Source organism: Colobus angolensis, unplaced genomic scaffold (genome assembly GCF_000951035.1).
Source record: "Colobus angolensis palliatus isolate OR3802 unplaced genomic scaffold, Cang.pa_1.0 Scaffold126, whole genome shotgun sequence".
Classification (NCBI taxonomy): Eukaryota; Metazoa; Chordata; class Mammalia; order Primates; family Cercopithecidae; genus Colobus; species Colobus angolensis.
Genome location: NW_012113808.1, coordinates 5,711,047 through 5,738,468, shown reverse-complemented (window position 1 = coordinate 5,738,468; position 27,422 = coordinate 5,711,047). Strand labels below are relative to the sequence as shown.

At 43.6% G+C, this 27,422-nt stretch overlaps 1 protein-coding gene across 2 annotated transcripts in view; it reads left to right on the top strand.

The window, feature by feature from the left end:
* The window catches only part of LMX1A (LIM homeobox transcription factor 1, alpha), a 156,462-nt gene that overhangs the window by 81,152 nt on the left and 47,888 nt on the right, over positions 1-27,422 (top strand). For both annotated transcript variants that reach the window (XM_011933354.1, XM_011933353.1), the window contains exon 4: positions 26,045-26,277. In XM_011933354.1, coding sequence (XP_011788744.1) covers positions 26,045-26,277 — 233 coding nt within the window. The remainder of the gene's footprint in view (positions 1-26,044; positions 26,278-27,422) is intronic.

Here is a 27,422-nt window from a genome sequence, read left to right as displayed (position 1 = left end):
CTCTTCCTCCTGCCAGCCTCTCGGATGTGTGTGCCCCATCACTCACACTCCAGTTTTCCTTTGTGAAAACTCAGCGACATTCCCAAACACAGTTGTGGCTGTCTCCTTGCCTAGCCCCAGTCTGCTCTCATTCTCTGAGTTGGCTGGTGTTCAAACTCACAGGGAGGAAGACACACACACACACACACACACCCCAACGCCATAAAAGCTCTAGAAACCAGAGGCATGAGAGCACAGTCCTCCCAGTTGTGTTTCCTGTATGCTACACATTTTCATCCCTATACTTTTTTCTCCCCTTGCATCTGCCTCCTCCCCTCTACCAGCCCCCTTCCCATCCCAAGAGTGGTTCAGCAGCTCTTCTTCCCTAGAGAAGGATTACTTCATGTTTGATGAATGGATTTGCTATAGAAAAGAAGGAAGGGGGTTTTGCCAAGGAACTGGATATGATGGGGGGCAACAGAGGGTAGTTGAGGGGGACCCAGTAAGGGTATATGGGAAGGAAGGGTATATGAATATTGGGAGATGACTAGAAGTTACCTGGAAATACGTAAACCTCTGTCACCCCAGTCAGATTTAGTGTGATAGCCTTTGGTATTTTTGTTGGGATGTTTCCCACAAATGCGAATGAGCAGTTGTAGTGGGCTCTCCAACAAAACCCAGACTGCTGCTTATTGGGGGGTGTTGTTCACACTTGCTAATGAATAACTGCCATTAATGTATTAATCAGCAAAGTCAAACAAGTGCCTGGAGGGACCCAGAAACAAATTACTTGCTTGATAGAGGCTCTAGCCTAGGACTCGGGGCTGTTGGGTGCTGTGAAGTTGGGAAGAGTTGAGTTCTGTGCACTTCAGGGGCAATTTCAGATGTCAGTCTGGCTGTGTTTGATCAATGGGAAGCCTCATTTACTGGAAACCATAGGGTTCCTTTTGTCATTAACTCCAGAGCTCCTACGAACCTATGAATCCTGTATTTAAATTAAAAATTAAAATAAGACCAAAAAAATTCAACCTGGCAAAATGAAATCATGCTAGAACTCATATTCCCTCAAACAGGTGAGAAAATGGGAATTACTACCAATTATTGAGCGCCTACTATGTGTCAGTCACTGGGCTTTATTGTATTTAATCCTCTCAACTACCTTATGAGGTAAGTGTTATTATTTCCATTTTACAGATGGGGAAACTGAGGCTCAGAGAGGTTAAGTAGCTCAGGGTTTCCTGTGAATGGGTTCCCACCAGTGTTTCACCTCTAGGGAAATTTCATGTGTTACCTTCATGGCACGTTACATCCGTGACCACCGTGGCAACGATGCCATAAAGTTTCAAGGGACATAGCAGCCCTGAGGCTGAGGCTGAAGACTGCATCCCACAGCTCTTTATGATGGTGGTGGCCATCCGTCAGTCCCACTGCCACTTCTGATTTCTGCAGTAAATACTCACTCCTGGAGGCCAGTGCTGGGAAGGTGGATTAGCTAAGGGCTGTTTGGTCATTCCTTAGCTCTCAGAATCAGCAATAAGTCCTGGCTTCTATGCCCAAAAACCGAAACCCCAAATTAGTTCAATTCATTCCAATCTAAATCAATCTGGCCAACATTTATTAAGTACCTACTGTATACTAAGTACTATACTATGTTCTAGGGGTACAAAAATGAATGGGTTCCTCTAGAGACACAATGTAGTGAGGGTGGCAAATATAAACAATATTTATAAATATTGTAACATAAACCAGAGTAGATGTATAGAATATTCCTTGAATACAAGGATTAAAGTGCAAATACATATGTGTGTAGAGGTATTGGCAATGGGCGGGGGTGGCCAAGGAAGGCCATAGTTGGACCTGAAAGGTAGAGAGGAGAGAAGAAGTCATTCCAGAAACCCAGGCAGGTGTGCACTGCCCAGGACCCAGGACAGATGCATTACAGTCAAGCTAAGATGAGATTATATGGTCACCCAACCTCTGCATACCCAATTTCCTAATCTGTAAAGCAGGGATGACAATTGTGTTTGACTCAAAGGATGGCTGTGAGGAATGAATGATGTAGTCTAGCAGCTTGAGGAACGTCTTGGGCATGTAAGGGTTGGTGAGCATGATGATGGCCACATCTCTTGTCCTCACTGGGCACTACTTGTGGCAGCTCCCCATGGTCCTGTATGCCCTCCCACGGGTGCCTGATTTGTAGTTGGCCTTCATTAAATGTCCTCTTGCACCGTCGTCTTGAACTCTCACCTAAATCTTGTATTGTCACTTAGTTTTTTTCATGTAAATGCTTTGCACCTCCAACTAAATGTTAGATTTATCTTGGTAAGGACAATATATGTTTTTGTGATACCCATAGCATGGGGGAACTTGATACAGTGGATGCTTCATAAATATTTATTTATTACAAATAAGATGGCATATAATAAAGTTCTGAATTGTGTTCAGTGGAGGGGGGGCAAGATTCATATCTAAGGAGACAAAACAAGATAAGTGCTCAATATACAGGAGCCCAGATGGGAAAGTGAGGTCTCAGTGGAAGGCTCCAAGGGGTTCCTAGTTGGTTCACCTGACTTTCTTGACAGATTGTTTTCTCCTTCGAGTTGCCTGTGTGAATTGGCTGTGTGAATGGGCTTTGTATGGATGCAGACTGTGTGTCTTGGGACTTGCCATTAGGAGGTGCCTACTGAGGGATATTGGGTTGCTTGAGAAGATGGCCAAGTGAGCCCCCTTCTGCAGACTACACATGCTAGTCACTTCTTGGAAGGGCTTGGAGTATGAGTCCCAAGTCATGACAGGTCATTCAGTGACTATGCTGGCATCAGATATTCCTTCTCCAAGTGGTTGCTCAGAAAGAGTTCTCTGTCAGTCAGACACAACACATCTGCACTTGCCCAAAGAGCAGTTCGTAGGGCTCTTACCTGAGCCAAGAGAGCACTTAGAGCTCCTCCCAATTTATATCTCCAGCTGAGTTGGTGCAAATTCAAACCATGAATGCTTCTCCTGGGACAGATGGGAATATGGAATGTGGAGGAAATGCACAGGCTCCTACTTCCCTTTCATGCTGCCAGGGATGTGCTTATTAATGCCCTTCTGTGGTCCAAGGAAGAATTTTCATGGAGATCTAAGTCTTTCCTTCCTCCCAGCTATCTATGTTGTCTGGGGACTTCTCCAGGCTGCATTCTAAGCTGAGGGCCTTGTTAGCCCCAGGTTTACCCTCATTAAACCACACCGTCAATAACTATTGCTCATAGACCTTACGCGGACCCGTAGCAAACCACCCTGACTGCACTGGGTACTCTGGAGCTACTGGGTTTCTCTGTGGCTCTTATTTCAGCACTCGCTGGGCAATGAAACACAGCCAGCAGACTTCAGTTCATCCTCTTCCTTCCACACTTTCCTGACATCATCTCTCCCTGCCCCCACAGCCCTGGTCCTCCCAAATCTCCACTATGGTCGTCATTCTGTGTTGATAGAGGGGTGCACACCCTTGGGCCTGGAATGTGCACTTGTTTGGACCCAGCCGAGGTGGGAACAGACTGAAGGGGAAAGCAGGGAAGGAAGTAGTGAGAGTCTCTTGCACCACTTGGTTGCCACCCTTACTTTGCCCTGCTGCTTTCAATGAGTGAATGAGGGTGGTTGATGCTTCAACCACCAGTGTAACCAGATCTCTGTGGGCTCTTAAGAAATGGAGCTCTCTTCAGCGGCAAATGTTTGCAATTAACTTTAACATATGGTGGAATTTGTTTTTGTGTTCGTAAAGTATGATAGGCAGTGAGGATCTGGCAGGGAATGCATCCAGCTTGTCATGCCCTGGGCCTAGCTGATAGCATGGATCTTTCTTCTCAGTTTGGAGCACCAAGCCCCTTGGTGGGCAGTGTGGTCCTAGATGAGTCAGCTGGGGCCCTGAGCCTTTCCTCTGGCTTGGCACATCCTCCTTCTGCCAGGTGTTTCTACCTGCCCAGCAGTAAGGGAAGAGTGTGGCTTTCTTCCCATTATGATGGGGATCAGCAGCCTCTAGCCTTGGTGACTGTTGCTTCTCAGTCTTGGCCACTGCCCAAGACCTGTGCTGTTGGTCCACTGCACCCTCAACTGCAGGGATCCATGTACTTTGATTAGCTCTAGGAATAGGAATCACAGATCAGCTCTGTGGCCAAATCCCAGGTGAACTATATGAGTTTAGTAGGTTTTGGGCTTCAACTAACACAAAACTAAATGAACAGAGGCTTAAACCAATAGGAGAACTAATTTTACTAAACCTGAGGTTTGGAGGTATGTGATACTGTGTTGGTTTGGCAGTTCAACAATGTCATCAGGGATCCAGCCTCTCTCTAAATTCCTACCCTCTGTCTTTGGGATGTTGGTATCATTGTCCAGTTTGCCACCTAATACCTGCATGATGGCTTCTCATCCTCATAGGACAGGGTCCAAAGTGTGAAGGAAAGGTCCAGGACCCGGGGGTTCTTCATTGTTTGCATCTTACTCACAGAGGAAAAAATTCTTTCTTAGCAGACTTGCCCTTATTTCTCTTTGGCCATAGCTGGACCACGTGTCTTCCCCAAGGCTAGCACTGGCAAAGGTGAAAGAGATGGGTTGGCCTGGCTAGGATAAATTAGGACTCATCCCTGGGCTGGGAAATATTGCTACCTAACAAAGTCAGGGTTCTCTTTGCAGGCTAGAAAGTGGTGATTGGGAGGGAAATGGCTGTTGGGAAGGTCGCCAACAGTGTCTGTTGCAGTGCAGCTCCACTGTTGGAAAAGGAAATTGTCACTGTGATGCTTGAAACCATCAGAAAAGGAGAAGTCATTCCTAAGAAATGAAAGGCACTGGGATACAGGATCCCAGTGGTCCACACTTTTCCAGGATTCTTTCCCATCTGTCCTGTGTGCTGGCCCTAACAGAGTATTCTTCCCACAGTGTTCTTTGCTCAAGTTATCCTTATGCTAAAAAATGTGTTAAGACTATCCATTTCCTATAAAATAGAGCCTGAAGTCAGCACTCAAGGCCCTCCTCCACCCCACTCAAACCAACCTCAAATCTGGCAGGAAATGAGAATTTTCTAAAACATCCTGATACTTCCCTCTGCCAAAGAGGTATCAGTCAAGCTGGTTCATTTTCTAACTGTTTGACACACCTTGAGTGGCTTTTGGCCTCTACACCCTTGCTCACTCTAGGGTCTCCACTTGGCTTGTCTGAACATATAACTTGGCCTGCTCAGATTCTTATTATTTAAGGCTCCCATTTAAGTTATCATTTCCCTTTAGAATTCTTCCTTGATTGCCCCCACAGGAGTTTCCCGTGTCTCCAAATTTCTCTAGCCATTGTTTTCAGTGTACCCACATGAGACACAGAATTGGATAGCCATAGATGATCTTCTGGGGGGTATGAGCCTTGAGCTGACTCTTGAGGGCTGGGAAGGATTTAGGCTGGTGGAGAGGACAGAGCCATGCCAGGTAGGTGGGGGCAGGATAAGCCTGTCTATAAGAATGTACCAAAGTCTTCACTTTCCTACTTTGGCCTTACTTTAAGGCATCTTAGTATTTTTTCTCTGGGAGCATATAAACTTGGCTTATGGCTACCATGTGTGGATAGCACAGATAGAGGACATTTTCTTTCTTTTCTTTAATGTATATTTTTTAAAGTTCTGGAGTACATGTGCAGGATGTGCAGGTTTGTTACATAGGTAAACGTGTGCAATGGTGGTTTGCTGCACCTAACAACCCATCACCCGGGCATTAAGCCCAGCATTCATTAACTCTTTTCCCTAATACTCTCCCTCACTGACTCTCCTCCCATAGGCCCCAGTAAGTGTTGTTCCCCTGCCTGTGTCCATGTGTTCTCATTGTTCAGCTCCCACTTGTAAGTGAGAACATGCAGTGTTTGTTTTTCTGTTCCTGCATCAGTTTGATGAGAATAATGGCTTCCAGCTTCATCCATTCCCTGCAAAGGACATGATCTCATTCCTTTTTATGGCTGCGTTGTATTCCATGGTGTATATGTGCCACATTTTTTAAATCCAATCTACCATTGATGGGCATTGGGTTGATTCCATGTCTTTGCTATTGTGAATAGTACTGCAATGAACATAGGCATGCATGTATCTTTATAATAGGATTATTTATATTCCTTTGGGTATATACCCAGTAATGGAGTTGCTGGGTCAAATGGTATTTCTGGTTCTAAGACTTTGAGGAATCTCCACACTGTCTTCCACAATGGTTGAACTAAGACATTTTCATCATCGCAAGAAGTTCTATTGGACAGGGTTGATCTAAAGGGACACCAGGGGAGGTGTATAGTGCAGTTGAAATTCTGGTATCTTTTGGTGCAGGGGCAATTTCTGCATTTATTCTATTAGTTTGCTGAACTCTGATCTGCAGTGTCTATTATGAGGATGGAAATGCAGGCTCTGTGCAAACAAACCTTAGGGAAACTGATTCTCAGCAGGATATTCTAAGCAGCCCTGCTGTCTGCACTGGGAGAGATAACACCCTCTGGTGGTAGTCTCCAAATTGAGAGTCTAAACTCATTATCTCACCCTCTTTTGTCCCAGAGCCTCCAAGGGACTGAAATGTGCTTGGTGAGGTGATGGGAGTAAGTGGTGAAACAGGAAATCCATCTCTGGGTAGCTCTTGGTGGGCCTTTGGAGGCCTAGCCAGGGATGAAGTAATGAGTCTAAACTCTAGAAGAGGCCACATGCTCTGTCCTATTCCTTGGCTTTGTTTCTAGTGCATAGAAAGTATAGCTCTGCTTTTGAAGATTTTTATGTTGCCTGTCATATGGTCTTTGCAATGGCTTTCAAGAATTTTCATAACAATGTGAAGCACATCTAGACAGCTAAAGCCTGACTATCTGGATAACCGTGTACTACTTTAGAAACTGCTTTTAGAGATATCTCCTCATTTGCTGCTGTTGACTGGTGCATGGGTGTCACTAAGCCCATTTTACAGTTGAAGAAATTCAGGCTCAGAGAAGTTAATTACCTTGACTAAGGTCACACAGCTAATAAGTGGTAAAGTGGGACCTCAAATCCAGACCTTTCAGTGCTCTTTCTGCTATACCATAGCTGCCCTTAAATACTAGAAAAAGATATTTTAAACATACCTCCATCTTACTTACTATGTGAATGTATTGGCATTAGAGGTGGGAATATTTACTAGTGATCTTGGTAACAGCATCTCTCAGTGCCATTCCTAAGGCCTCAACATCATGCATATGGTTTGAGGTGCAGGGCTTAGTTTATCCAGTCAGTGTGCTCACTCCTGAGCCATCTGCTTCACCATTCATGAACTTTGCTTTAACACTGGCCCCAAAACATCGTGAGAAGAGTAAATATGTGGCATAGCAAAATTATTTAGTATATTATACAGTCAAATATGAGTGCTTTCGTTTATGCAATATTTTGGCTTAAACTTGGCTTCCCTCATTATTAGATCAAATAATCCAGAGTGGTCCAGACTTTAGGCTCTTTCCAATATGAGTTTCCCAGAATTCTGCCTAGAGCATCTAGGAGTCTTTACTTGCTCTAAATTAAGGCCAACACTCACTCCACAAGTGCCCTAGCTCCCCTCTGATCTGCCTCTCATTTACTTGTGGAATGTCACTCCGGTACTCCTCCCCCACTTCCCTCCTACATCCTTAAGATTTCTCTAGTACAAAATTATTCTTATCAGCAAACATTCTATAATTACTCCCATTAAAAACAATCTTTTGACCCTAGATCCCCCTCTGTCTGTCACTCAATTTCTCTGTGTTCTTTAGTAAAACTCTTTGAAAGAGATGTTTACTCTGGGTCACCATGTCCTCTCATTCCACTGAGGCTTTCTCCCTAGCCATGTCCCCTTCACTGACCTCCCCAGTACTGAGTTCCACTGCCAGTGCTCAGTCATCATCTCACTTGATCTGTCAGCAACCTTTGGTGGGTTTCATTATTCCTGTTCCCTTGAAATATTCACTTCAGTTGGTTTCCACTTCACTTTCCTGTTTTCTCTCTAGTAGTCTTTTCTCAGTCTCTGTCATCTCTTACCTGGAGTATTTCAATAGCTTTCTCACTGGCTTTCTTCCTTCTGTTCTTATCCTCCCCACAAGTATCTCTCAACACAGCAGTGATAGTGATTCCATTAAAACTTCATCCTAGGTATAGGATGAAAGAATTGAAAACAGGCATTCAGATAACTACATATGCACACAGGTTCATAGCAGCACTATTCACCACAAAAGGTGGAAACAGCACAAATGTGTGTGAATGGATGATTGATTGGATAAACAAAATGTGGTCTATCATACAATGGAATACTATTTAGCCATAAAAAATGGAGTATTGACACATGCTACTGAACACATGTACCTCGATATATGCTACTGAATGCAATGAACCTAGAAAACATTATGCTAGGTGAAAGAAGATAGGCACAAAAGGCCACATATTATATGATTAAATGTATACAAAAATATCCAGATCAGGTATATCAGTAGAGACAGAACTCAGATTGGTGGTGGCCCATGTGTGACGACAAGGAAAATGGGGGGAAACTGCTCAGTGGGAAAAGGGTTTTATGTGGAAATGACGGAAATGTTTTGGAACTAGACAGAGGTGGTAGTTGTACTACATTGTGAATGTACTGAATATCATAGAATTGTTCCCTTTGAAATCTATGAATTTCACCTCAATAAATAAAGGAAGGAAGGAAAAGAGAAAGAAAGGAAGAGAGAGAGAGAAAGAAAGAAAGAAAGAAAGAAAGAAAGAAAGAAAGAAAGAAAGAAAGAAAGAAAGGAAGAGAGAGAGAGAAGGAAAGATAATTAGTTCATCCAGCATGTCGCTTCTTTGCAAAACGCCCTCCCCTGGTTTCCAGAGAAAAAGTTGAAGTCCTCCCTGTGATCTACAAGGCTTCTCTGACCTATCCAGACTTTCCCTTGTGAATTCTCTAATCTCAGCTCTTACCTCTCTTTCCTTTGCCCCATCTTTGCCACAGCCACAGTGCACTCTACTATTTGTCCAAAATGCTGGTCCTACTTCTACCTTAGGGCTTCTGCTCCTGCTGTTTTCTCTGCCTAGAATGCTCTTCCCACAGATATTGATAAGGCTAATTCCTTATCAGCTCCTTCAGATCTTTGCGTTAACATCAGTTATCCAGGGAAAATTATAACTCCCACAGACCTGGCACTTCTCATCCTCCTTTACTCCTTCATTTTCATCCATTGCACTCATCTGACATTTCGTTGGTGCCTATTTGTTTTCTATCAAATGTAAACTCCAAGGTCAAGGATTTTCCCCTAGTGTGTTTACTGTTACATTCCTAGAACCTGGAGTAGTACCTCAATATTAGCAGCTAGAATCATGGGCACCCAGTAAACATTTGTTGTTTATATGAATAAAACCCCTTCCTTAAATAATCAATCATTTAGGTTCCCCAATTACCTTTTTCACTATTTACTAATTATAAGGATCTTTGTGTCCCTTTGTGGGAGGTGCCATGAAAGTCATTTTTCTCCCAGTTGTGCCTATAAATTAGTTGGTCATGAGCTTTAAGTTGTTTCCTGGTTGGTGAAGCTGTTGTATGGGTTTTGTCTATGCCTTTTCTCTCTGCCCATCTCATGCAGTTTGGGAAAGGAATATTTTTCTTCATGAAGGTAAGGTACTGACCTGTTCTTGGAGGGATTCAGCCCATGACTGAAGTCTAGATAGCAATACATTTCGACGACAATAACAATGACTAGGTGTTTTTCCAGGGTAACTCTCGTTGGTACAGTGCAATGGAGGTTGATGCCAGTGTGTATGGCTCCCTGTTCACAGTGGAAAGACGTGCAGGGCTCAGAGAGGCACTCGTGTTTGAGTGACAGAGAAGTCTCTTCTTCCTGGATGACTGGGGCAGTGTCTACAAGCCTTTTGAAAGGGAACTCCACAAGAACTCCTCTGCCTCTTCCTCTGCCAAAAGACAAAAGGCTCCCTGCCCTTGTGCCTGGCTCTAGGTAATCTGCCAGTCACTGAATGATAGAGGCAGGTGTTTCTCTTGGAACCAGCAAGAGAAGCCTCTGGCCTTATCTTTTGACTTGGACGAACAGGTCTGCAACTTTCTATTTTTGCAATTGTAGCTTGGAACCTGAAGGTCCCAAGCAAGGAAGGGGTGGACTCCTGGGGCTCCTTTTCCTTTTTCTTTTTTTTTTTTTTTTTGACAGGGAGTCTCACACTGTCGCCCAGGCTTGAGTGCAGTGGCACCATCTCGGCTCACTGCAAGCTCCACCCCCCAGGTTGCCGCCATTTTCCTGTCTCGGCCTCCTGAGTAGCTGGGACTACAGGCGCCCACCAACACGCCCCGCTAATTTTTTGTAGTTTTAGTAGAGAGGGGGGTTACACCGTGTTAGCCAGGATGGTCTCGATCTCTTCACTTTGTGATCTGCCTGCCTCGGCCTCCCAAAGTGCTGGGATCACAGGCGTGAGCCACTGCACCTGGGCTTCCTTTTTTATTTGGAGACAGGGTATTGCTCTGTCTCGAAGTAGAGTGGCTTGAACATGGCTGGAGTAGAGTGGCTTGAACATGGCTCACTGCAGTCTCGATCTCCTGGGCTCAAGTAATCCTCCCACCTCAGCCTCTCAAGTAGCTGGGACTACAGGCGCACATGACCACACCTGGCTAATTTTTATTTTTATTTTTTTTGAGACGGGGTCTCCCCAAGTTGCCCAGGCTAGTCTCAAACTCTTGGGCTCAAGCGATCCTCCTGCTTCAGCCTCCTAAAGTGCTGGGATTGTAGGCATGAGCCACCGCACTAGCCCTCCTTTTCCTATATCAGCATTCCCTTTAGTTTCACCTTATAAGATCTGAGAGTGCACTGCCGTAGCAAAATGCAGCCATCCCTCAAAGGTCGTGCTCTCTTGAAGACTTCCTCTGGTTGAGGACACCCTAACTTGTCATTATTTATTTCCATGGTTGGGAGGGGCTGTTATTAAAAATTCCTCCCTAAACTTCTGGCTGTAGCATGCTGTGTGGATCGCTAGTCTAAGGCAGCATGTATGTGTGTGTGTGCACGTGCGTGTGTGTGAGCATATGCATGCTTTATGCATGTCTGTACACATAACTTGTCACTGTGATTTTAAACCAAGAATCCTGTTTCACAGAGATTGTTGTGGTTCTTTAGCTACTCATGTCTGTCCCTCTTCTTTAATCCTCTGAATGGAGCTGGGTATGGGGAGCAGAGCCATATGAAAGGCATCCAAGATGAAAATTATATTGCAGACTTGCACATGAATTTTGTGGTTGGGGTGGTGGTGGGGGCTGTGTACAGGCTGCCACTATTCCTCCTGGTTTTTCTCTTTTTACCCAGTCCCTCCTTGCTTGTTTCAGCATAAGTCACAAAGTTGATCCTCTCCTGGGTTAGACTCTTCCGGGATTGTTGATCTCAGTCTGGGTTTTCTTTCAAGTATTGGAGGGGAAACTCTTGCCTTTCCTTTCTAGGTAAAATATTTCAATATAATTGATAACCTTCTTCATTCAGCACTACCATATCAGGAGCTTGTGTTGATAATGGTGGTAGTATTACCTTGCAGTCACACAGAGCTTTTAATTTGCAAAATGCCATCCTACCATTTGATGACAACAACCCCCAAAGCAGTATAATGGCAGACTTGATTTAAATCCTGGCACCCCCAAATACTAGCTGTGTAAAATTGAGCAAATTATTTAAACCTTCATAAGTCTTTGTTTTCTTGTCTGGAAAATGGGAATGAAGTAGATTGCTAGATTGCAGATGAGGAACATGATCTGATTTAGGTAGTAGGATAACCCTGAGTGCTGTGCTGAAGATCAGCATAGCAGGTGACAAGAGGAAGCAAGTGGTCCATTGAGGAGGTTTTGGAGGTAACCCAGGGAAGATATGGTGGAGGCAGGACTGTAGTGGGAGCTGTGAGATAATGAGAAATGACTATCCTGGCTATTCTTTGAGGATGGAGCAGAAATTGCTTGTTGGCACACTGGATATGAGACGTGGAGGATAAAGAAGTCAAGAATGAGTCCACGATGTTTGTCTTGAGCAACAGGTAAGATGTAGGTACCATCCATCAGTGGAAATGGAGAGGTTGTAGTTGGAGCAGATTTGAGCCAGGGTGAGGTGGGTGGGAAAAGATCAGGAATTTTATTTTGGTTTTGTTACATTTAATATTGTGATTAGAAATCCAAGTGAAGATGTTGAGTAGGTAGTTGGGTATACATGTTCGATTTAAAAGAGCAAGCTGAGGTGGAGATAGAAATGTCAAAATCATTTAGCAAATGTATGATATTTAAAGTAATGGGACTGGCTAAGATCAATAAGGGGAGTGAGTGTAGATAAAGAAAACTAAACATTTCATGGTCAGGGAGACGAGGAGAAACTGGTAAGGGAGAACAAAGCAGGAGTGACCAGTGAGGTGGGAGGAAAATCAGGAGTGAGCGGTCCTGAAAGTCAAATGACTGATGATGTCCAAGCCTGCTGATGGGCTTAGTATGGTGAGGACTAAACACTATGGAGGGCATTAGTGACCTTTTCAAGACAGTTTTGTTAGAAAGGGTGGGATGAGTACCTGATTGGATTGATCTAAAAAGAGAGGAACTGGAGATAGTAAATAGAAGTAATTTAAACATTTTTTTTCTACAAAGGTCATCAGATAAATGAAAAGGTAGCTGGTAGAGGAAATGGAATCAAGAGAAGGGTATTTTTTTCCAAAATGGGAGAAACAAGAAAAAAAATTGTAAAACATATTTGCAAAGAGGAAGAATATATGATGTAGTTTTTGAGTAAGCATGAAGTGACAAACTTTAGCACCTAAGTGGAAGAGTTAGCCCTATATAGCAGTGTCGGACATTCAAGACATCAGGTGGGAAGAGGATATCCCTTTAGCAAGTCAATATGAAGAGATTAGAGCAGGACTGCATTTGGCATCATATAATTCTGTCTTGACTAATTTAATCAAAGAGAGCTTTAATTTTTCTCACTAAGAGGGAGTCAAGAAGTAGGAAGTCCAATGAAGGTGTAACTGCTTAAGGAAGTTTTCAAGAATTCAGGCTTCTTTCTTCTTTTTCTGCATTCTTAACAGGTAGCTTTCATTCTCTTAGTCCCAAGATAGCTGTTTTATCTCGAAGTATTGCATTTGAATTCCAGGCAGAAAAAAAAGAGAAAGGGTAAAGAGGAAAATGTATGCACCAGCTGAGATTGTCTCATTTTATTGAGAAAACAGTAGCTTTTCTAGAGCTTCCCTCACCAATAGAATCCATGTACTACCTCACATGGCTATCCCTACCTGCAAGGGAGGCTGGTGAGAGTTGCACTTGGGAACATAATCACCTATATTTTGGTTAGAGAAGGTAGAGCATAAATAATGATTGTGTCTTTCAGTTAAAAAAATCATTTTTTTATTTTTAAAAAAGTATGATAAAATACACCTAACTGAAATTTATCATCTCAACCATTATTAAGTGTACAGTTCAGTGGCATTAAGTACATTCATACTGTTGTGCTACTGTCACCACTCTCCATCCACATACATCTTTTTATCTTGCAAACTAAAACTCTATGCTCATTAAATAGTACCTCTTCATTTTCTTTTCCTGGAAGCAACTGTTCTACTTTCATCTCACTGAATTTGACTACTCTAGGAACTTCCTAAGTACCATCATACTGTGTTTGTCTTTTGCGAATGTCTTATTTCACTTATCATAATATCCTCATTATGTTGTAGTGTATGTTAGAATTTTCTTCCTTTTTAAGGCTGAATAATATTCCATTGTAGGCATATACCACATTTTGTTTATCTGTTCATCTGTCAGTGACACCTGAGCTGCTTTCACCTCTTGGCTACTGTGCATAATGCTGCTGTGAACTTGGGCATACAAACATCTCCTTGAGTCCTTGTTTTCAATCATTTTGGCTATATATGCAGAAGTAGATTGCTAGATCACATGGTAATTCTATTTTTAATTTTTTGAGGAACCTCCATACTATATTCCACAGCACTGCACCATTTTACATTTCCACTGACAATGCACAAGAGTTCCAATTTCTCTGCACCCAACACCTGTTACTTTCTTATCTCTTTGAGAGTAGCCATCATAAGGGTATGGTGCCTTCCAGTTTTTAGTGGGTGGAAAGAGAGTTGAAATGGAAGGATGGGGAGAGAGTTGAAGAATAAAAAGGGTTAAAAAATTGAAGGATACACATATTTTTAAAAATCAAGAAACAGGCCTGGCGCGGTGGCTCAAGCCTGTAATCCCAGCACTTTGGGAGGCCGAGACGGGTGGATCATGAGGTCAGGAGGTCGAGACCATCCTGGCTAACACGGTGAAACCCCATCTCTACTAAAAAATGCAAAAAAAAAAAAAAAAAAAAATCAAGAAACAAGAACTGTGTCACTTCCACCGGATCAGACTTTATTGAAACTTCCATAGAGTTCTCAAGACACCTGAAATCTAACACGAAAGGAAGGCAACATAGTTCTGTGATAAAGAGACTGCTTTGGGGTTTTAGGACCCTGAGCTTCTGTACACAGGCTCCATTACTGCTGGATTTTGGAGTGTGCATAATGTGCCACATTCTGCTGTTATGCCAGTTTTGTCCTCTGAAAAATGAGTGTAATTGAATAAGATCATAGAATCTGACCCCCTTTTCAATTATTTCAGAGCTAAGATGTTTATACAAGGTTGCATGTGCTTTGAGATCATTGAACTAAAGGCATTCTGGAAATTCAAATAATCCAGATATATTTTCCACCCATCAGTTAGAAAGGGAAAGCCTCATAGCAGCTCCCTGTGGTTTTTATGCCACAGGGAGATTTTTACTCAGATTGTCAGTGGATGCTTTTCTTTTCTTGTTTGTCTCCCCTACAAGACTGGGTGACCCTTGAGAACAGCAGTCATGTATAAGTAGGAGGAAGATCATCATAGCTGTCAGTGTTTTGAACGTTGTTATATGCTAGGCAGTGCACCAGATGATTTAGGAATGTAATCATTGGTTTTCAGAATACATTTAGTTCCTAATATAGTACTGCTGGAAACAGTTGATTCTAGGAGCTCTTCAGCTGTGACACTATGGCTTTAAAAGAAAATTTTTTTTGGACATATAGCACAATGGTAATAATAAATGAAAAGTGGTGTTGACCAAAGCAAACAGGATTCATGGAGAGTTTGATGTGGCCCCCTGTTAGAATCCCAGAATCTTTCCCATCAAAACACCATCAGTAAAACCCTTGTTCTTCCTGTTATCACACACACACACACACACACACAGCCCAGGAAACATACATTCTTTGCAAGAGTATACATTGTACTGGCCACGTGCCATCCAGCCAAGCCAAAAATTGTGAAACAATAGGAATCTGTGCCCAGAATATCAGCTAAAAATACCTCATTTCTCCTGCTCCGTTGTTTGCTGGATATGTTTAAGAGTGTCCCAGGAGGCTAATGAGGATGAAGGGAAAGGAAAACTGACATTTTCAAAGGAAACCAAACCTTAACTCCCTAAAAGGAAAACATATATTTTCCATATGTCTGTTTTATGTTTCTTGCCATTTGTGCCTGTCTGTGTGACAATATGCAAAGTCTATAAGTTGTGCCACCTTGGCTTGAGTTATTGAAATCCACACTTTCACCACAGTCTTTTGCTCTAGGGTTTGACTCATAGATACTTCTCAGGTTTCAACAAAGAAGAAGAGGGGAGGAAAAGAAAGCTTCCAAGTGGGAGAGACTCACTGTCCCACACACAGCACACTCATTCAGCTTGTCTGACATTGTCTCCTCATTTAGTTGTTCAGAACACTGCTTAAGAGCCTGGAGGAGTACCTTTTCATCTCTCATTGGGCCATGTTATAATCTCTTTAGTTTCCTGATCATTGACTAAGTCTCAAGCTCTGTCTGGTCCTCTCAGCAATCATAGCTTTCTTTGTGGTCTGGGGTAGATTATTGCCCCTTTATTGGCAATATGTAATATGGCCATTTGTAATATGTAATATGTAATATGGCCATTTGTAATATGAGGAAAGAGGTTGACTGGTCTCTTGGTGGACAGGAAGTCAGATAGCCAGGGAAGCAAGGCAAGGATAGGGATGTCTCAGTACATGTCCACACAATAGTCGGCAGCCTCTGTAAGAAGCAGTCGTCTGAGAACCAAAATGATGTGGGGAAAGGGTCTGTTTCAAATATTTGCCAGATAATGTCAGCATTAACCAAATAGCAACTGTTGGCTCTGGTTGGCTAAACATGGAGCTGACAACTTCCTGAACATATGCTGGGTGTTAGGCAATGAATTTGTGTGTGGGTCAACACTCGTGGCTGGTGTCAATATTGACCTTAGGTTAGGGTAGACCATAGCCATAGCTGCCTGAATGAGATGTACTCTCAGTTTCCTCTCAAGTGTTTGGCCTTTCATATTTGTTTGTTGGTGTCTTCTCCAGTAATATATGAAAGACTGGTTGAAGTTTGATTTGATTTGGTATAATAATGAGGGACAGAGCCTTGAGATACATGTAAAGTTCTGTTTTTGGCTCAGTTGACTGTCTTGAAATAAATTATCTTACATAAATATTTACATGGGCAGATACGGTAAACTGATTTTAATAAAGGCAGTTGATGAGTACCACTTATTGAGAGCAGCTAGTATGTGTCAGATACTTAAAATACACTATTTTACTTCATCTCTAAAATATCTTATAAGGTTGTTATGATCTCATTTTTAGAGATAAAGAAGCTGAGGCTCCAAGAGAGTTTGTAACTTGATCAAGTTCTTAAAGATAGAACCAAGGTTTGAATCCAGGTTTTATCAGATGTCAAAAGCTGTCCTCTTCCCACAATGTCTTGCTGCGTCTAGAATGGACACTTTGTGAGAACAAGAAAAGCACTTAGTCTACCATTTCAAGGTAGAAACCACCCATTGCCAGCAACATTTGTGATAGATGAAAAACTATGTGCATTACCCTGCCCTTCTTGGTGAGACCAGTGCCTCCCGGAGCCTCTGGGACGTGCAGACATCATACTTAGCAGTTCTCGCTCCCGCTCGTTCATCCCATTGTATGGTCCTCCTTATAGCTCCCCAGGAGCTGCAGGCAGACAGAGACCCTGATTGGCTCTGCCAGCCACTTATTGTTTCCCATTTTCTCACCACTGCAGAGTCTTGAAACTGTCTCCTATAGAAGATCCTGCCACTCTATTGTCCATGCAGACTTTCCCACCGCCCCAGGACCATGTGCTCAGTTGCTTATTGTGGTGTTGTTGGCTCAGCCTCAAGGACAGAGACCTTGAGCCAGCTGACAAGGTTGCTTGTGTCACTACTTCTAAGGCCACAAGCCATGCTTTTGGTTCTCAATACTTTTGAATACTCTTCTCTCACCATCTCTCCTTCAGTTTAGCCACATGGTCTCCCAGACTCCCAGCAGCAGATTTTCCGGCAGACGGTTTTGGCTTATGGCCAATCCCTGTCTCTGCCTGGATGACCTCAGTTACCAAGTCAACATGGCACTGAATGAATGCTGCTATGCTGCCCCCTGGTGGAGAGGTGGAAACTGAATGATACACAGATTCCTGCCTTGTTAAAGAGCTCCAAACCCTCTCTTACTTTCTAAACCAGAGGCTTCGTATATCTTATCAAAACTCATATCGGTGGTGCCTGGAGAAAGACAGCTGTTCTGTAGTAGACTACTGTCCAAAGCTACAGATTGCTGTGATTTCTTATTTTGGTGGGGCAAACGCAGTACACTACAGTTGGCTCAAACTGGCATCAGGGTTTTTCATAAGTTTGCTTTGTCCGCCATCCTTCTACTTGTTTGTCTATGGTATGGAGGCTTTGAGAAGCTCTCTTTAAGGTCTGCAGGACTTTGGGATGAGGTTAATGAAGATCTTAGCCTCTCTCTGGGTGGATTTCCTCAGGTCTTCCTGGGTCCAACCCTGTCCCCATTGGCTACATTTCTGCCTATATCTTGAAAAGAATGACCCGACTTACCAGGCTCCCCAGGGAATAGGGTTCCAGCAAGATTTGTCTTGTTTCCCAATCTCTTTGGAGTCACAGTAGACTCTTGGCTGGTGGTTTTGGGTCAGAGTGTCCCCACACACTATTTGTTCCTAACCCACACCCATAGAGGGTAGACCTCTTTCAGAAATCCCTTCTGTGATTTTGGGGTCCACGAGTTGAGTAGCCTAAAGGGATCAACTTTCTTTTTTAACTCCTGCCTTTCACCTACCTACATGTCTGCAGTGGAGTCTCAGGACCTTCTACAAAACCATGGACCTGTCTCGTGACTCTCTCATGAGCTGAGGCTGCCATCTTAACTGCTTGATTTTTCTATATGTTTCCCCTGTGAAGACAGTGCTAGAGAGCATGTGGGAGAGAAATACAAAACAGGACCCATGAGTTCGCCATTCCAGAGTGGCTCTCTCCTACGGAGAGAACTGAAATATGGTCAGATTCTCTTTGAGTTCATAAAATAGTTCTATTAACCCCTATCCCACAAATTTAGTTAGATAATGGATAAAAAGAATATCACACTTTCTAGCACTGAGTGGGTATTCAATAAAGATTAATTCTTTTTTTCCTGTCCTCCACAAGCCCCCTTCCTTTGCAGAAATATGATTTTTGGAGCTGAAATATATTCTAACAATGAAGACACTGGTGTTCAGAATGGTAGGGTGATTTTCCTAAGATTACGCAACAGACATCGAAATCCAGGAGTCCCTAGAGTGTCTCGGTTGGTTGTCATCTTGTGTGGAGACTGTAATGCCTGCAGTACAGGAGTGTGCTTTGCATCCCGAAGTTCGGTGCTTCTTTGTTGATTATCATAGACTTGTCTGCTAGTAGTTTCTCAGGCATCAAGCCTTCATGTCTGCTTTGAAACCTTCTTGTCTCCTTGGTTACAGAGGAGGCTTCTCAACTCCTGTAATAAAAACTTGAAATATAAAAATGGGAGTAAGAAATTATCCAGCCTAGTGGGTTTCCAATGTGGCTTAGGAGCAAAATGTTGTCTTCCAATGATACTCTTCTATTAATAGAATAGATATCATGTCTTTTGGCTTTAGCTGTTTTATATTTATATATATTTGAATGATATGTTTCTGGAGAAGATTTTGTTCAAGAATTACCATAGCAAGGCAGTGTCATGTTAAAACACTGTCTGGAGACCTGAATTTAGATGTGAACGAAGTGGGTTTCTCTGGTTGAAAGTGTATGGAGACCTAGGAAACAGAGTCATCCTTCCTCCTCAGCCTCTAAGTTCTAGACAACTCTGATCTAGGACAGAACATTTCCATTGAGAAATGGATGATAAGATAACCAAGATTCAGGGAAAGGTGGTGGCTTTTCTGAGGCCTCTTGGAAAAGGCAGCACTTTTGAGCCCAGGTTTCTCATTCCAAGTCCCGTGTTCTTTCCCTGACACCTCACCTAGGGCAGGATGACTGAGTTTGGTTACAAGAAACACTACTTCAGTTCGATGATCTTGGCCCATGTTGGAGAGAGGGTGAGAGGCCCATAGCTTGGTGTAAGGAGCATGTTCTGCCTGCACCATGAGCAGTGTGTCTCCTTGGTTCATCTTCTGGGTCAGCACTATGCTCTGGAGATGCAGTCATGCACATGTCAAAGGAGGGAGGAGTCAGTGGAAGGGCTCATGCTGTGGAGGAAGTGTTCTCTTAGAATGGAACTCACAACATTCTTTTTTTTTTGAGATGGAGTTTTGCTCTTTCTCTCTTGTTGCCCAGGCTGGAGTGCAATGGTGTGATCTCAGCTCACCGCAACCTCCGCCTCCCGGGTTCAAGAAATTCTCCTGCCTCAGCCTCCTGAGTAGCTGGGATTACAGGCGTGCACCACCATGCCTGGCTAATTTTGTATTTTTAGTGAAGATGGGGTTTCACCATGTTGGCCATGCTGGTCTCGACCTCCCGACCTCAGGTGATCTGCCCGCCTCGGCCTCCCAAAGTGCTGGGATTACAGGTGTGAGCCACCACACCCGACCAGAACTCACAAAATTCTTAAGCAACAAAAACCGTATTTGAGGCAAGAAAGAAAAATCCACAAGGGTCAAATGATAAAGGCACAACAAAATTGTGCTACACCTTATAGGTCACAAAGTACTCCATGTACATTTAATCCTCATTAGTCTAGAAATGAAGACATCATTATTACCTTTTACATCAAAGCAAACTGAGGCAGCAAGTGATGAAGTAGTGTTCTCCCAGTCATGCTGCCTGGAAGTGGCAGAGCCTGAGAACCCAGGCTCTCTCACCAAAACTGAAAGTTATGCATCTTATAGCTTGCAGCTGTACGAGAAGAGATGTCAGCAAGGCATTGAATAGCATTTCAGCCAACCTCTATTTTCCTGCTTGGCAGAGTGAGTGGAAAAGGGAGAGTGAGAGGAGGTACAGGGAGAAAGAGGAAAAGAAGAGAAAGTGTAAGACAAAAGATTCTGTGACCTTTAGCCTAAGCTAAGTGCATGGGTCTCTCCTTTGTGCTATTCCCAGCTATTTCTCTCTGCATATCCCAAACACATCCTACTGAGGTCATATGTTTAGAGTCTGCTGCCTTCCAGAGAATGTGAACTCCCTAAGGAGAGGGACAGCCTTATTTATCACGGCATCCCCAGAGCCTTCCCCACAGAGAGTGATCAATAGAGGAAGAACAGCACTGAGTGCTTAGTCTCTGCAACAAGTACTGCACTGGATGCCTTTCCAAGAGGTAGACACTGTTATTCCCATTTTACAGGTGAGGGAATTAAATGCAAAGAGGAGATAAGGAATCATTGGAGGAACTTTCAGGGGTAGGACAATTTATAACATCAAGGAAAGCTGGGTGGTGTTATGTATGCCTTGATGAGCTGGACATCTCTGGAAGCCTTGTCCAGCTGGCCAGGGCACAGCCAGGCTGCCAGGCTATGAACCCACAGTGAGGTCTCATTAGCATTCAGTGGGGGAAGTAACCATGGGGGATGCCATCCAGAGCATTAGGAAGAGACAGGCTGTGTTTTAATTATGACCTGGACTTTTGAACAAACCCTTTTCTCTGCTTGTCTGAGCCTTAGAGAAAACAACTTGTGGGAGGTGTACAGTCGGCAGCTGGGTCCACAGCGGTAGCCGTACAGCTGTGTACACATCTGGCACACAGGTGGTGGACCACATGCACCTTTTCTCCTTGAATTGCTCTGGGGTTAGTGAAGGTAATAGGAGTCAAGGTAGTAAGGTGAGGTTGATCTGGTTTGAACCCAGAAAGGGAGGGAAAAACAGGAGAGAAGAATAAAACAGGACTGCCCTGCTCTTCCTGGTCTGTAATCCCCAGTGACCATGACCATTTCAGGATTTGAGCGCAGACAACTCCCGCCACTTCCTCTAGCCACTCCTGAGTCAACATGGTGGGCTTTCTTTGTTGAGCTCACTCCAACCCTCCCTTCTCCAACTTGGGGGGAAATTTTTGGAGTGGGGGATGAAATTAAGAAGGCAAGAAAAAGAGGAGGAGATTAGCAGGGTGGAAGTTAGACAAGCACAGATGCTACCACCTGCTGTTGCAGCTTCTCAAGTGCTTGTTGACTCCCTGGGAGCATTTGCCTTGAGTCTGTTTAACAGTTAATTCCAGGGGAAGGGGAGGAGAAGGAGGGCTTGGGGACAAAGGGCCTTTGACCAGCTCCTGGAAAAGCATTGATTAGTTTGCTCAGGTTGGCAAACAGCAACCAGGGACTTGGGGCCCAGGGATGAAATGGGTGGATTTTCTGTCCAATGACAGTATCCAGCATAGGGGAGAGGGAGTCAAGGCAAATAGTCAAAGGGCTGATGTGCCAGAGGTTTAGACATAGAGAGAAAAACTGCACTGGGTGAGAGGGCAGGGGAAGGGCAGCTGGAACCTGGAGTTCCAGGCTCTACCATAACTGTTAGTGATAAACGAGCCATTCCAACTCCTTGGACTGTCCCCCTGTTTCACTTCCTTGCTGAAACTGAGAGGCAGAGGAGAAGCATATCGAGATAGGTTATTCTGAGGTGCTTCTGATGGCCAAGGGCAGGGAGGACTGATGTGGTGCTTCAAGGCCTTTGTTGAAAGTAAGACAGCACATGCACTTCCAATCCCGCAGCCTGGCCTCTGTCCCAGGAGGCTGTTTCCTGAGAGGTATCTTCATCATCTTTTCCAAGCCTTGCCTTCCTTCACTCAAAGAATTTGAATGGCCCTCTTTTTTCTGTCAACTTATGGGTAATGCCTCCCTGGGAACTTCTCCTTAGCTTCCCCTTCATTCCACCCTCAAAACTCTTGCCTTCCTCCAGGAAGCTTCCAAGGTAAACACACAGTGCACATGTATTGACTTAGCATCATAAACCAGCACAATTTAGATTGAGAGGTGATTAAATATTATAATTACATATATGATAGCTTTATGCCATTCTATTTTATATTCATGGGATATTGCTTTATATTGTTCTTATATTCTGTTCCCTAAAGGTAAATCCGTAAGGTTAGACATGATTTATCTATTCATTTATGTGTTTGTTTACTGTCTCTCCCACTAGCATGTGTGCTACATGAGGTCAAGGATTTTTCTGTCTTGTATCCTTTTGTGCCTACAACAATGCCTACCACATAACAGACACTCAGTATATACTTGTTCATGTACATGAATGCTATTTGGATGGTGGTTTCTTTTTCTCCTCTCCCTGTAAAGACACAGAGTGTGGTATATTGCAGGGTGCATAGTGGATGCTTCTGAATAAATGAAAGAATGAATGAAATGAATAAATGATTGAATGAGTACATGAATGAGATTTTGAGTGAATGAATTGGCAGCACTTAGGCCATCATGGTAGTTGGCCTGCCTATATGAAATGCTCTTCAGTTGTTCATATTTTCTTAGCTCCTGCCAGAGTGGGGCTCATCAGAAGAGCATGGTGGCCTCAGCTCCCTGGATAGGCTCTGAGTCAGTTCATATCTAGCTTTATAAAGAGGAGAGTGGTGTGGAGTTTTATCTGCTCTCTCTGGCCATTCTGTGCCCCCTTAACATTCTCTCCTGTACACCATCTGACCTTTCCATATCTACTGACCCCTCTGGCATGTGGGGATAAGCAGAGTGTTTTTGAAAGTATTTTCCCCTCTATTTTGCTACTACTTTAAAAAAGAAAAAAAAAAGTCTTTATTTTGGAAATAGTAAAATGAATGTTATAGTGAATGAATCCCAGAGATAGTCTTAGGGTATATTGTCTCTGTACTTATGCCAAAGTTTTGACAAATGCAATTATGGTATCATCAAGCAATTTAAAAAAGAAAAAGGAAACAGAGGGATCTGCTTTAAATTTTAGTTTTATCATAGGTTACCCTGAATTGTTATTTCTCTGGAGTGACAAGGAAGAGAAGAGAGACATCTTTATTGGATATCTATTATGTGTCAGCTCATATGCTAGGCTGTTTATATATATTATGTTATTTCAGAAAGAGGGTGAACAAATTAGATCCACGAGTCAAATAAAATCAACTTTTATTGAGCACCCACCATATGTGAGAGTATATAAATATTCCACAGGCCTTGTTCTTGAAATAGGAGTTGTTGACAAGATAAGTTATAAACATGGGAAAAGTAAAATAATAAGGCAAGAGTAAGATAATATTTTGAGCCAGCAATTGCAAGCAATTGATGGTAGAATTTTTGCAGCTAGAGGAGACTGGCCTAACATCTTAACAACAGACAGAAAAAAGGAGATATGAAGGGGCAGGCTAAACAACCTGTCCAAGATTTTGCAGGGTTATCTGTAAAGCTGGCAGCAGAGCACAGGCCTCCAGTGCCCACCACTTTTCATATTGTAGTTCTGAGACATCTCCAGAGAACTGTGGAATGACCCACAGAGATAGTTCCTGGTATCATCATTCAAAGGGGGGCAGTCACTTCAGGCTGGGGGGCACAGATCAGGGCAGGATTCAAGGAGAAGATGGAAGCTGCTGTGTCCTGAAGGGTGGTTTGGGTTCAGATAAATTAAACAGGAAAACATCATTTCTAGGATGGGGAAATGACATAAATAGTCCCAGAGGTAGGAAATGAGTAATTTTGTATATTGGAGTCTTCGCAGCTCTGACCACTAGGACCCTGGGAGCCATGCCCCATGCTTTCCTATCTCACAGCTGTAGGCTCTGCCCCCTTCTTTCTGTCTTACCTCTGCTACATGAGTCCTGACCCTGATAATTTCTCAGCTGCTCACTCATCTCACTACCTCTGTTTCTATTCCACTTTTCATATAGCCAAGAGCTCCTTTTCCAGAACTTGGATATTACCATGTTAAAAAACCGTTCAAGCCTAGTGAGGTGGCTCATGCCTGTAATCCCAGCACTTTGGGAGGCTGAGGTGGGAGCATCACTTGAGGTCAGGAGTTCAAGACCAGACTGACCAACATGGTGAAACCCCATCTCTACTAAAAATACAAAAATTAGCTGGGCATGGTGGTGTGTGCCTGTAATCCCAGCTACTCAGGAGGCTGAGGCAGGAGAATCACTTGAACCCAAGAGGCGGACATTGCAGTGAGCTGAGATCACGCCACTGCACTCCAGCTTGGGTGACAAAGTAAGACTCTGTCTCAAAAAAAAAAAATTGAGTCATGACTTAATTGTGTGTGATTGTGTGATTGAGTCATGACTTAACCTCACCTGCCACCTTCGTGGAGGTACCTGCCTCTAACTTGGTGGAGTGCACCCTACAACCTGGGCATCCATGCCTGTTCATGGTTCCAGGCCTTTACACAGGCTGTTCCCTCCCCTGGGAATGTCTCTCCTCCCACCCCTTTGTGCCTGCTAGCCTGCCTTCCTTCCTGTCTTTTGTTTGATTTAGATTTATTGAATACATACTAAATGCACCCCCCACTCACTCCCTGCAGGTTAGTTATTTCCCACTCTGTACTCCCACAGCCCTCTACTTTAATTATTTGGATATGTCTATCTCTTCCATTAGCCTGAACTCAATTCTGAGGGGGATTTTCCTTTATTCATCTTCACATCACTAGCACTTACTGGTTTTGACTTGGCATATATAGTAGATACTCTAACTGTTTTGTTGAAAATAAATGAAAGAAGAGTTAAGTCTTGAGAGATAGGCTGAATCTATTGAATATCAGGCTGGGAAGTTGGGATGCCATTTTTCAAAAACTGGATTACACATCTAAGCTCTTACACATCTCAAGAGCTTGTGAAGAATTCACATTCTGGGGCACATCCTTTTACACTCTCACAGGAGTGGGCTTGGACAATTTTGTTATTGTTATTGCTGATTGAAATAATTTAAATAATAAGCTCCCCTAGGGATTCTGAACAGCCTGCCTGGTGCCGGTCTGTAGACCAACCTTTGAAAGCACTGTGTCATGAACCATAGCAAATAAATTCTGGGCATTGACTTGGATACTCTTCTTTTTTTTAATCTTTAATTTTATTTTAGGTTCTGGGGTACATGTGCAGGATGTGCAGGTTTGTTACATAGATAAATATGTGCCATGATGGTTTGCTGCATTTATCAGCCCATCACCTCGGTATTAAGCCCAGTATGCATTAGCTATTTTTCCTAATGCTCTCCCTCCCCTCACCCCATCCCCTGACAGGCCCCAGAGTGTGTTTTCCCCTCCCTGTATCCATGTGTTCCCACTGTTCAGCTCCCACTTATAAGTGAGAACATGCGGTGTTTGGTTTTCTTTTCCCGCAATGGTTTGCTAAGGATAATGGCTTCCGGCTCCAATCATGTCCCTGAAAAGGACATGATCTTGTTCCTTTCTATGGCTGCATAGTATTTCATGGTGTATATGTACCACATTTCCTTTATCTAGTCAGACACCCTTCTTCAGCCTTTGAGTGACTCAACTGCATGCTTCAATTCAATCTCCTCAGGGAATAAATAACCTGGATTTAAAATACATTTCATTCTAACATTCATATCCTAGTTCTTGAAGTTCCTTTTGCTGTTGACTTCAGGGGAGACCCATAGGGAATAAATAACCTGGATTTAAAGTACATTCCATTCTAACATTCATATCCCAGTTCTTGAAACTCCTTTTGCTGTTGACTTCAGGGGAGACCCAGGACCAAGCCAGATTTTACTCATGGTGCATGTACTTCCTTTCTCCCTGCTGCCAGGCTGTTTGCTGTTAAATGTGGGGGCTGCTTCGAGGCCATCGCTCCCAATGAGTTTGTTATGCGGGCCCAGAAGAGTGTATACCACCTGAGCTGCTTCTGCTGCTGTGTCTGCGAGCGACAGCTTCAGAAGGGTGACGAGTTTGTTCTGAAGGAGGGGCAGCTGCTCTGCAAAGGGGACTATGAGAAGGAGCGAGAGCTGCTCAGCTTGGTGAGCCCAGCAGCCTCAGACTCAGGTGAGTGCCAGGTGGCGGGCAGGGCTGTGGTGGGGTGGGTAGAATGGAGTTGGGTGGCTGTCTGCATTGTTTCTTCCCTAGAGAGCCAGCCTTCAGGGCAGCCTAGCTCCATGGCAAGGCAGTTCTGTGTATTCCAGGAACTTTCTTTGTAAGCTCGGAGTAATCTCTCATCAGTCAGTGATTACCATGATGATGGTGCATAACAAATTACCCTCAAATTCCATGGCATACAACCATAAACACTTCACACACACACACACACACACACACACGTGTCTGGGTTAACTGGAGTTAACTGGACTTTGCTTCAGGCTTCCAGTTACCTGGAGTCTGCTGATCTCAGCTGAGCTTAGCTCCAGGCTGTAGACAAGGTTTAGGAATACTCTGTGCCATTCATTCCAGGATCCAGGTTTGAGGAGCAGCAGCTGCAGGGCATTATCTTCGGACAGTGGTAAAAGTGCAAGAAGGCATGCCCAACCACAGAGCACATTTCAAGCTTCTGCACACATCATGTCTGCTAATATTCCATTGGCCAAAGCAAATGGCAATATCAAATCCAAAGTCAACAGGAGAAGAAATACACTCCATGCACCACAAACCCCTGCCCAGGTATAGATACATAATACTTTTAAAGAGAATGATGGATTGGAACCAATAATTCAGTCTACCACAATCACCAAACTGTCCTAAGCTTCTGTTTCCTCATTTGTCAAGTGGGAAAGATGGAATCTATCTAAGGCTTGGCAGGTCACATAAAGAAAGGCACTAGAATGATTTTGTTCTTTCTCCTCATCAGCCACTTGACCCTCCCTCTTACTGCCTTGAGGGTTGGCGAAAGAGAGAAGACAGGAGAGGTTCGGAGATTTTACAGGGCAGGTTTCACAAGGCCAGACAAATTACATTAAATTAACACTGACTACATTCAACATGAAACGCCTTTTTGGAGTGTTGGTCTGCACAGCTCCAGCATTCCTCTAGGAATCTGTGAGATCCAATTAGGTAACATCTATGTGACCTTACTAGTTCTTGCCATTGCCAATTCCAGTCCATTTCCAAGACCCCTGTAACCTCACTCTATCCATCTCTTTGGCCTGTTTGGGAGGTTCTGATCACTCCCACCCTTCACTCCAGCCTTACTAGGCCCT